Here is an 11579-nt window from a genome sequence, read left to right on the forward strand (position 1 = left end):
ATCTGATCAACTTTATTATTCTGCATTAGAAATATTTTACTCAGACAGAAATGATCAAACTCGCTTCCACAATATCTACAACACTTCTCTTTTACATATCTACCCCTGCCTAGACATATGATTTATCTATAATCTTAATTGTTTTATCTTTTGCATGCATACATACATAATAATATGCATTTCTGTTGTGATAATAATAAAGAGTTAATTTGTGAGATAATTTAAGGTGGCTAGATAAAGCATAATCTTCTTATATTTTCTTAACAGGATCATTTTAACATGACATTGCATTAGATCTTTATTGGAAAAAAAGCAATATAATAATATTCAGTCCGAAGACTCACTGCCGGATGTTGATGCTTGCCACAGACTACAAAATAAAAGCTCAAATCCCATCCGGGTTTTCGGTTTTGTCCCTACTCTCGCGTGATTCCGGTGACGTCAGGACGCGACCTCTCTCAGTCACATGAGACGTTTCTTCTGCTAAATGTTGTTTTGTTTCTTCACGTTTCACTGAATCTCCCTCGAAGTGAAAGTGAAGCAGCAGCCGTCGTGGATCCAACATGGACGAGGACGGGCTTCCGATCGTGGGCTCCGGAGTGGATCTGACCAAGGTTCGTGTTCGGCTCGCTCACGTCAACACAGACTCGATGAGAGGAAACCAGATGTCAGTGATGGTTTCACGACTGTTCAGCTTTAATGGAAGCTGCCGAACATTTTACTCTAAGCTGAACATTATTATTCTGTGAAACCTCGAGGTGTTTACTTGACAGGGATTTTACAATCCACGTTTCTTAGTTAATTTATGCACATTTTAAATGAAGTTCAATTTCCTTATTTGTACGTTCTGAAAGTAAAGACTATAAACATGTTAATGTCATTACATGAGATTCAAATGTTCAAACTCACTTATTTTATAATAGCAAGTCTCTCAGAATAGCAAGAAATCCTCATATTTGAGAACGAGAAACAATAGAGCCATTGATAATTTTTCATGGTCTGTGCTTGAAAAAATTCCTCAAATTATTCACTAACAATTAAAAACAGTCACGAGAATTGTATCATGGTTGAACAGCTCGTCTGTCCATCCCTGGATTATTGTCCTGAAACAATTGAGCCACCTTTCCCCAACACTTTACTGTAGAATGTCATAGAAAATTAAAAGCAATATATATATTAAAAGTTCAGAATGCCATAATGGAAAAGTAGCCAATTTTTTTTTTTTAATTTTCTCTGAAATTCTGCAGTAAGATCCCTTGAAACTTGACACACAAACAGTGAAGGTCACCACGAACAAGAGTCAGGTGAAATTTCTGTGCCAATATCTTTTGGCTGTTGCAGGAGAGGGGATAGAGAGAAATTGCATCATCCAGATGCTGTGAATTGCTTCACTTCCTTAGCACCTCACACTCTGCTGCTTATCTGCTTCTTACCACCCGTGCCTAAATATGTGTTCTGCTTCCTCCAGGTTCCTGCCATCCAACAGAGAAGAATCGTTGCCTACCTGAATCAGTTTGTTGTGCATACGGTTCGATTCCTGAACCGCTTCTCCACAGTGTGCGAAGAGGTTTGTACAATTTTATTCTAACATCGAAGTGTACGTCGGTCTGTCGCTCTCAAGATCCTGACCTGTCGCATGACTTCCCCACAGAAACTTGCAAACATATCTCTTCGCATCCAGCAGATTGAAACCACTCTGTCTATTTTGGAAGCCAAGGTGAGTTCTCGAGCCTCCGCCGTAGTTCTCTCTGCAGTTTCCTGTCCGGGCACTCATCTTATAAGTCATGTTGTTGTGCTCTGAGCAGCTGTCCTCCATTCCTGGACTGGAGGACGTCACAATCGAGGGAATCGGTCAGCAGCAGCCGCAGCAGCAGCCAACTGCACAGGCTAACGGGCCGACTGCTGCCACTCAGAGCCAAGCCACTGCTCCACCGGCAGAGACGCTGCCACCCCCACAGGTACATCTACCAACATGCACACAAATGAATGCTACATGTGATTTGTCTGATCCTCACTCCACGTGGAAACGTCACAGTCTCAAGGACGTCTCTCCACTTGTTTTTACATGCTCTAACTGCATGTAAAAACAACAATCTGTCATATTTACACTCACGCTAGATAAAATAAACTAGATACTGCTGATGCTGTGCTACTCGGTGAACTGGAGTGGTGCTATCACCACTATCACAGTTGAGCCGTTTTCAGACATGAACTCCTGAAACTGGGTCCAGACTCTTTCTGGAGTTTGTCTTATACGCATATGATATTGTCTGCAGCTTCTATGTGTTTGGCACATCCTTTTAACCCTGAGCGATTAATATTCTTCCAGTTCTGTGTAAAGGCTCCATTATGCTTGTACGTATCCGTTTCGCGGAGAGGGACGCACGGAGAACCCATAGGTGGCGCAACGGAAGACGAGCTCAGAGAAGCCTACCCCATTTCTGGGAAGAAGAAGTCCACGTGTGTTTATTTACCTCTGTCGGCTTGCCTCCCACACACTGAACCATGGCAACTAACAGAACTAAATAAAGTGACACCCAGCGGGTCAAAATGCTGATGTTATCGTTTCTTAGCGCAGCGGTTCCCCGGTCTTGTTTCCCAACTGTGTTGCTGATTCCACAGCTTGAATCTGCTTGAGGCTACACGGAGCTAGCTAGCTTCCCCCCCAGCTTCCACACACAGTCAGCGAGTTGCTTCTAACCTGCGGTATTGTAGAAACAGTGTCATGATAGCAGTGGAATTAAAGTCGTGACGGTGGGTTTTTGCACTGTTACCACCGCAATTAGCATGGTGGCTAGCCCGCTAGCGCCGTTTTGAAAGCTTGTTATACCCGTATGTGACCGTGCACACATGCCGTCAGTGCTCTAACGAGCCACCGTCAGCCGGACAACTCCGCTGGCTTAACACACACGTCATATTAATCGTAGAATCGTAGTTGTGTTTGTGTTTATTGTGAAGCAGGAAGTTTGAGGTCCGGAAATGTGTAATCCGGAAATGACGTCATACGGAAATGATGTCGTTCGCGGACCAATCATAGCCAAGGGCTGTCCGTGGGGTCTCCGAAATAAACACGGATAGTTAGAAAAATCAGAGGTGCACGAAAAGCTGTCCGAGGCGCTCGGAGAGGGCGTTCCACGGCGGATAGGGCGGTCTTATCTGTCCGTTTTAAAAAAGACGGAGAAGCATAAAGGAGCCTTAAGTCGCGTGTCACACACTTCATCAACAGGCCTGTGAGCCCACTGTGAGATTTCTCTTCTGTATTCTCACATGTGCTCATTGAGGCTCATATAAACTTCTGATAAAAAAAGAGGATCTTAAACTCTAAAGATACAACATTTACCAGAAAAGCTAAACCTTGTAACCATGTGTTACCTCACTCCCTGTAGCCCACTCAGACGGTGCAAGAAGCTGCTCCGACGCAGAAACCGGTTGCAGAAGCAGCTGCAGAAAATGTCCTGACGGTGGCCAAGGACCCACGTTACGCCCGATACCTGAAAATGGTTCAAGTGGTGAGTTGACGATCACACCTGCACTATGAGGATAAAAATAGAAATAAAGTGTGCATCTCATAAGATGTTTAATTTGTGACAGGGTGTTCCAGTTATGGCCATAAGGAACAAAATGGTCCTGGAGGGTTTAGATTCCAGCTTGCTTGAGTGAGTGTCCTACAAGTCAATTAACATTGATCGTTGTCTCTGCATTTGTGTTTCATTAAACTGACCAATAATCACTCCCTCACTGCTGACGACAGCACGCCGGACGCCCCGGTTCCCGACGGAGGAGCGAGGAGCGCCGATGATCCGGATGTTGCCGCTACAAGCTCCGACAGCGAATCATCTTTCAGCGACTGACATCTTCCTCTACGTCCTCCTCACTGCAAAGCTTCCCTGCGAAGGCCCCTTACATCGCTGTGTGAGGTTCAGGCCTGAGCTCGTACGAGGATACAGAAGGTGCAGATGTCGGTGCCTGGAAATGTGTCCGGAGTGATTGTGATTTCAGTCTGAATGAACTGGAAGGGTCGATCGGACCTCCTCGATGCGTGGTTTGATTCCTCATTAGCATTTTTGATTAACAATTGTTGTTTCCAACTAAGACAGGACAGTTTCCCTCTTTGATAATGAACCCTGTGGTCCTCAGGACATGACAGTAGCAAGTCGTTTTCGAGGAGTAGTTAAACTACAGGTTTTCTGTGATAGTGATGTTTCTATCACAGTCTTCACTTGACAGTTCTTGCTGTTCTTGTTACAGGGTCAAGATAAAATTTAAAAATATATGTTGGAGATTAAACTGATTAAAGGAGACATATTCTGCTCATATCATTATTCCAATTTTGGATATTACTTGAAAAAGTTGACGTGCTCCAATATTCATAAAACCAATCCCTTTTCACTGTCCATTGCTGCAGCTCCTCCTTTCAGCCTCTGTCTTGAACACTTGGTTTTAGCTCCTGCTTCTTTAAGTGTGCCCCCCCCCTCCTGATGAAGCCCACTCTGCTCTGATTGGTCGGCCGGCCCAGTCTGTTGTGTTTGCTCCACCACTTCCAACGTGCCAGCCAAACCACAAGACAATCAAAATGTAAAATGTGGGGAATTGAGTCACATGACATTACAATGGTGCAGTAGTATCGGCCAAACTACTGATGAGGTGTTTCAGAAGCTCCAATGTTTTCTGTGGAGGAGAGAAGCTCCTGTTACCACAGACTTTCTGTTTTTTAACTTTGCAGAACTTTTACAAAAACCCTATTTAACATCCAAGAGGAAGAAAAAAGCATCTTATGTATTTTTTAGTGCTTTCCTTTTCTAATCTCTGAGTTAATGTCAAGGTGAGAAAAACTCACATGATTGTTGTTACAGGATCGGTCTTCTGTTTATCTTAAACCTGCTCGGTAAGGTTTGGTTTGGCATCAGTGACATTAGCATTTTTGGCTGGAATTCCAACTGCTTGAAACACTGATACTCTACATAAGTGCACGAGCAGTAAATGACATGAGGCGACAGTAAAACAATACATGTCTCATCACAGTTAACAAGCTGCACTTGAAAAATAATGTGTTTCAAGTGTTATACCCTGATTTACTGCAGCATAGAAAGTGACCGTGTTGAAAAAGAGCTTGTGTAGATTCAGTGTAAAGAAACTGTTGCTTTGACTTTATTAACTTAGACGGAATAAGTGGCTTTGGAAAGTATGCAGACTATAAAGATGGAGATATGGCAAATCCCTAAAAGTGACGCCAACACTTCACATTAGCCCCCTTGTGGCTGGCCTCTGCATAGGTGCATAACTATCCCGCCAATACATTTTTCTCAAATATAATTTCTGTCGATTTACACAGTTCTAAAAAGCTTTAGAAATGGGCTTCGACAGCTGAGACTCACATGTGATCGGTCAAGAGGATTTGTAGTTGAGTCGATTGATGATGTAAAAGTTGGTAAGCAATAACTGGAAATGTTTTGTTGTGTCTGGTTTAGATTCGTCCATAACTAACATTTTTCCATTGAAAGGCCTCTCGAGCCCGTCAATATCTCCTGTTTTGCCAGGGATCGGTTACGCACACTCACCTTTACTGAGTGATAACACCGTTTGTCAGAAAATGTAAACAAAATTCTTTTTTGTGTTTGACTCGCGACATTTCTCACAACTTGTGTGAACGTACCCGAAAAAATATTCATGTAGGAAACTGTGCCAAGAATGTTTTAGTACAAAATACATTTATTTTCTTTTGATAAGATTTCTATGAATGGACTTTACACAATAGTGTAGAAACATCTGAAAAGCACTTTGGTTACAAGAGAGAGAATCGTTGCATCTGTGATTTGTGCCTGTAATAAACACTCATACAATTTGCTCTAGAAAGTGCATCCTTCTTCTTCATACTATCATATTATCTGATCATTCAGCTCAGCAGGAAATTATGATATGTGCAGTATATTATGTCACAAGCAAAAATACAAAAGTAATTGATCATTTCCCATGTAAATACAGTATCTTATGTGGAAAAAAGTGAATCTTTGTTCTTGTGAAGGCTTTAGAATGTGGATAAATCCTAGTGCTTGATTCAAAAGAAGAGAAAGAAATTAAGACTTTCATTTAGTCCTTAAGGGTCATGAGTGAAAGAATTTAGGAGAGCACCACGCATACTCTGAGACGGCGTTGAAGCACATCGAACACACCTCTTCCTGTTTATTATAAGATTGAAATTTGGCAGTTTCATTGAACAACTAATTCACTCAATGGTCTAATTCTCTTCTAATAAGCAGCTTGATCCTCAGTGCATGATTCCCGGATGTGGAAACGTGCACAGTCACATCCACAGCTGCACTATATGACCACAGTGTACAGTCAGTACATGCAACCAAGACTCTTAAGTGGAGCATCCACTGAAAGAGATTAACTCCCTTAATTGTTGTCAGTACCGAACAGTGATGCAAAGCAAAAATATATATATATATATATATATTCTATTGAAGAGCTGCCAGCATTTGAATGACATCAGTTTTCTGGTGTGCAATATAAAAACAGTACCCCATATACATATACAGTATTAGTTTGGCATTTCACGGATCTACTCACAAAACAATGTTCCCAAAGAAAAACACTTAATTGGTTTGAGATAAATCACATGTGCAGCGGTCAGGTGATCACCTCACGACCACAACTTCTCGTATAAGTGGTCACAGGTCCGACAGGAAGTGTTCAGCTGATGAGTCAGGAGTGCAAAGTGCAAAGTGACTGTTGTGTGACCACGGGCGGCATGAACACTTGGGGGTCATATAAAGAGTATAAAGAACCAGGCTGTGGTCAGTTCTTTTTTCCTTCAACCCCAAATCCGACGGCCAGTTGTTACAATGTAATAATAAAAATGTCGAAAATTACCTGTTCTCCTAATAAACTCACAATATGATGTGTACAAAAATAAAACAGCATAAAACTCTCATAAAAGAAATAAAAAGAGCCGTGAAAATACTGGCGTTCAGCTGCAAATCACGACGACTCCTCCAGCTCTGTTTTCACATTTAAAGTAAAAACCTGCAGGAAGTAAAAGGGAGAGATATAAGACTCATTTCCAATAAATAAAAAAAGAATTGACCTTGTGTTTGATGGTCAGAAACTCACTTTGAAATCGTCGATGTACGTGAGGAAGAAGAGGATGAAGCTGAAGGCGACGACCCACTCACACACAGCGCTGGCCAGATAGAAAGGATAATCCTGGAAGAGAGGCCACAGTCAGTCCATGTGGAAAATAATGCAGGGCATCGACTACTGACTACATTCATCATCAGGTCATCTAACTAAAGCCGTTGTTTGCTAAAACCCAAGATGGCCTCTCACATCTGTGTCCAAAACCACGAAGAAATTCAGTTTATAAAGAAAAACCAAGGAGGTTACGTTTCCTCTCCCATCCATTTGCTGGTTTATCAGCTGGATTTTGGCAAAACTACTGAACAGATTTCAATGACACTTGGTGGAAGGATGGGAAATGGACCAAGAAAGAAACTCCTTGGTGGAGGTAAGTAATGCTTCTAATGGAGACCCAATGTTCAGATCTGGTTTAACCTCCGTCCTGAGTGATCCCATCACAAGTGGTCAGCTCTTAGTTAAGATGTGAATGCAGCTAAGATACACAGAGGGTGCATTTCAGATGCGATCAGTCAGACACACATTCTGAGGCAGTGTGGTCTCAGTCTTTCAGCTGCGGGGCCACATTTAAAAGCTTATTTAGCTGACGACCTCTGACCTGCTGCAGATTCCTAATAAACTGTTGGATGATCACACTCAGACGTTGGATTATTTGCGACTGATTTGAAGTGACGATCTTAAGAGCTGTCCACACGTGATCTCTCAGGTTGGAGGTTAACACCAGCTCTGAACAGCTGACACGTCTGCAGCTCACCTCTGCGTCTCGGTCTCGGATCAGCGTGCTCTGCTTCACAAAAGATGCACAGATGACAGCTGAATTATCCGTTAAGGAAAAAACAATCAATGAAGCATCACACACACATCGCCTGGCAATAATAACTGACACTAGAACTTCTGGGAGCCAGAGCATCTTCTCAGCTTGGAATTCAGGGAAAGGATACCGGGGAAAAACGCCAGCGCAGCCAGCAAGGCGATGCCCGAACGCACTCGATACAGGCTGGAGGAGGATCCGAACGGATAGGTCTGATAGGAAATGACTGACTGGAGGATTATGTACACAACGCCGGAGATGAAGAACAGCAGAGCTCCTATGTCATGGACTACTGTCACGGCTGTTTCCTGCAAACCAAAACAAGACAGGCGCTGTTAGAGGTTACATTACGTTATATTTACAATCATGCAACACACACATGTCGAGACATACCTGAAAGGTGGCCACAATACACATGCTAAGACAGGAGAGCATCCCCCCCACCAGAGCACATCTATTGAGACACGTCCTCTTTGCCCCTGTTTGCTCACCCAGCTTCTCCACAAACTTGTACCGGGCGTAAATGGTGGATATTCCTGCACACGAAAAAGTCAGATTGTGCTTTAACCACAAAGGATAAAAAAAGAAAGAAGCACCCGCCCTTGTTGCATCCCAAGCCATAAATTCTGCTTTCACTTTCTTGAGAAGGGGAAATGTGACTGACATCTTTGGAGAGTCTGGAAAACCCAACGTTGCTTAATAAACCAAGCAGGGTTAATGTGCCCAAGTTCACATTTATAATAAGGGGGAAGAAGAAATACCTGCACAGGCAGAGATGAATGTCATCAGGCCAAAAATGCAGCTCTCCGGGGGTTTTGCACCTGTGTCACTGAAAAGGGAAAAAAGGCCATTTTTAGCCCTGATTTTACACTTGACATCTCTCTCTCTTGTCTCCCCTCAACCTTAGGCCTGGAGATCCTGTATGCTGTGGTTTGCAATTGAGCTAAACACAGAACAAATAAGACTTTCTAACTAGTCAAACTAGTCAACGTACAAGTGTAACATTAAAAAGGGAGAAGTGAAAGAAGACTCCGAGAAGCTGCACAGCTCCTGTGAAGTAGCAGCTGGAGGTTGGGTACCGGCCAAGCTTTACGCTCGAGGAAAACGAAACTGAACTTTGCGGCACCACTGTTGTCTGATTTGTATGAAACACAAAACAACATGTGTGTGCTTTGGATCGCAGGTTGTGAAAGATCAACATGTGTCTTGAGCATAAATCTCACCTGATGTATGGGAAGATTAAATCGACGTCGCCCCTGAAAATCGCGATCAGATAGGAAATGATGAAGGTGGAGGAAGACCAGACGACCAGAAACACTGGCAGGAAGCACAGACCTTGCGTGAACCAAAACATCTCGGGGAGTTTTGTTTAAGCCTAACTTCCAGAAAACCGTGTCTCCACCTGAGCAGGAGGAGAAGGCTCAGGAGGAGAAGGATCAGGAGGAGAAGGAGCAGGAGGAGGAATCCACGTCTGATGCTGCTGATCCAGACGCATGGATCAGGGTCTGCGCCTCTTTCCTGTGTGAGTCTGTTAACGACAGTCACATGGTTGTGATCGTAAGCAGATGAGAGAGCTCTGCCTCTTTCCAATAAACTCATATACTATACAGCTCCGGTGACCTCTTCCCCAAAACGACTACAAGTGGGCTGGCGTTGCGCAAATAAAACCACCCGTTACATCCACAGATCTCCTCCTCCTCCTTCCCGTCTTTCTCTCAACTTTAAAAACAGTCAGAAGGTGCTTTTCAAGAGAATAATGAAGAAATAAAGCCACATTATAAGGAACTGTTAAAACCAAGTTGAGCAATTTCCCAGTTTTAGGGCAGAAAAATAAAATGTAAGATGTTACAGATGATAAAAAAAAGTTACAAACAATGAAATAAAATGTTTTAAAATGATGTAAATGATTCAGGAGATGATCAACGACTCGATAAAAACAGTACTAAAAAGAATGACTTATTAAGTTGGATGGATCTATTCAAGGAGATTGTTCTGGAAGGTGAGGGCCCCTAACAGAAAGGGCCCTGTCACCTTTGGTCCCTAGATGGGACTGCGTAAAGGCTAACAAGGCCTCCAGTTAGGACCATGCACGTTCGGACATCTGACTGCTATGACCAGAACAGGAATTGAAAGTTAATAAAATCTTTAAATCATTTCTAATATTTAGCTGAATTTAGCTCGATGGAGAGAAGCTACAAACAGGAGTCATGTGCTCTGTGGTTTTGGTGAGAAGTCGGGCTTCTGCCTTTGACACAGACTTCCGTGGATTCTTCCGACTCAGACGTGGAGAGTTACAGTAATTTCACATGAGAGGAAATGAAAGCTTGCATAACCGTGCTGGAAGAAGAAATGAGCTTTACGTGAGTCATGTGTTTGATATTTTACTTCTAGGTAAATGTCCCGCAGCCCATTTATCCACAATCCAACCAGAACGTGACATTTTGAGGTGGTTGAACTTGGTTGAATCCATTGCCACACGTCAGCTAAATATTAAAAATAATAAACAAATACAAATTTGACACAATGGGCCTTTCTACAGGACATGGCCATGTGGTAAAGAAGCAGGAAATGCATTAAGACCCTTTACAGTCAAGGTCTATGAAACCTAATTTGTGCCCTTCTCCCAACAAATTTGCAACTAATCAAATTACCACAAACAATTTCACGGTTTTTAAATGCCCTCAGTTAGTACTACAGTCCTGGAGTGTATATGTTCTTGCGTGTTTTAAATTCTGGGGTAAATTGGGTTAGGATATCCCCCACTGGGGTTGAGTAGACTGAAAAGACGATGGGACAGAGCCAGTGGAACCCAGTCGTCTTCAGCTCACGCTTCTAAACACGTTTTTCTTACATTCTGAGCCAAGTGAAGTCACATCAGAGCTTCGAGGCAACTTTAAGAAACTGTTTGCTCTGTTCGACCGTAGTGACTCAGCAGGAAGAGGCTGAAGTGGTTACAGACTCAGCAGAACTTTGAGATAACAGGACCATGAAATGTTGCACTGTTGAAGTTAACCCTGCATTTATCATAATAACTGCAGGACTCAGAGTTTCATTCTTGGCTTGAGGGAACACATTAACTGTTTTTGATGAAAACATTACAATCATAATACAAAATAAAGAGTCAGCTGATGACCTGAGAGACTTTAAGGAAGTCGTTTACGTGCCAGAAACCACTTTTCGGTCATGAGAGGGCACCTGAGCAAGTTCCTCTTGACAACGGTAGAGAAATATAACAGAAAACTCTGATGACAAATAAGGTAAGTGAACATTGAGTTTAGAATATATCGCAGGCAATGGAAGTACAACTATATGTTACTTCTAAGTAACTTTAAATACATGATATTTGCTCAACTTCATAGGGTGATAGTATGTCATGCTGTCAGTGTTGTGACGGACGTATCCTCTTCCGCCCCCTTGTGGCCAATAGGTTTCTACTCTTTGAACATTGTTACAGGTTCTTAAGAGGAGCAGGGTGATTATTGTACCCTGAACCATAGACTGTAAATAAAGATGGACGACACGTCTCCACTTGCTCACACTATCCAAAAATGAAGCCAAAATATAGCGGATACCGAAGCTGCCATCCTGAGCCAGAAAAGGGCCTGATCATGCAAATACATGTGAGTTTGTA

At 42.7% G+C, this 11579-nt stretch overlaps 2 protein-coding genes across 2 annotated transcripts; one reads left to right on the top strand and one right to left on the bottom strand.

Annotated features, from left to right (window-relative positions):
- Positions 1 to 440: 440 nt before the first annotated feature.
- washc3 (WASH complex subunit 3) lies at positions 441 to 5844 on the top strand. Its single transcript, XM_061069019.1, has 7 exons — positions 441 to 614; positions 1469 to 1567; positions 1652 to 1717; positions 1806 to 1958; positions 3387 to 3509; positions 3592 to 3656; positions 3752 to 5844. Exons 1-7 carry the CDS (start codon positions 564 to 566, stop codon positions 3849 to 3851), a joined length of 657 nt encoding a protein of 218 aa, XP_060925002.1. The 5' UTR covers positions 441 to 563; the 3' UTR covers positions 3852 to 5844.
- dram1 (DNA-damage regulated autophagy modulator 1) lies at positions 5690 to 9579 on the bottom strand. Its single transcript, XM_061069009.1, has 7 exons — positions 9172 to 9579; positions 8710 to 8777; positions 8342 to 8484; positions 8079 to 8256; positions 7892 to 7950; positions 7114 to 7206; positions 5690 to 7026 (listed from the first exon to the last, which is right to left on the bottom strand). Exons 1-7 carry the CDS (start codon positions 9300 to 9302, stop codon positions 6982 to 6984), a joined length of 717 nt encoding a protein of 238 aa, XP_060924992.1. The 5' UTR covers positions 9303 to 9579; the 3' UTR covers positions 5690 to 6981.
- Positions 9580 to 11579: the final 2000 nt, after the last annotated feature.

Source organism: Limanda limanda, chromosome 1, assembly GCF_963576545.1.
Source record: "Limanda limanda chromosome 1, fLimLim1.1, whole genome shotgun sequence".
NCBI classification, from domain to species: Eukaryota; Metazoa; Chordata; class Actinopteri; order Pleuronectiformes; family Pleuronectidae; genus Limanda; species Limanda limanda.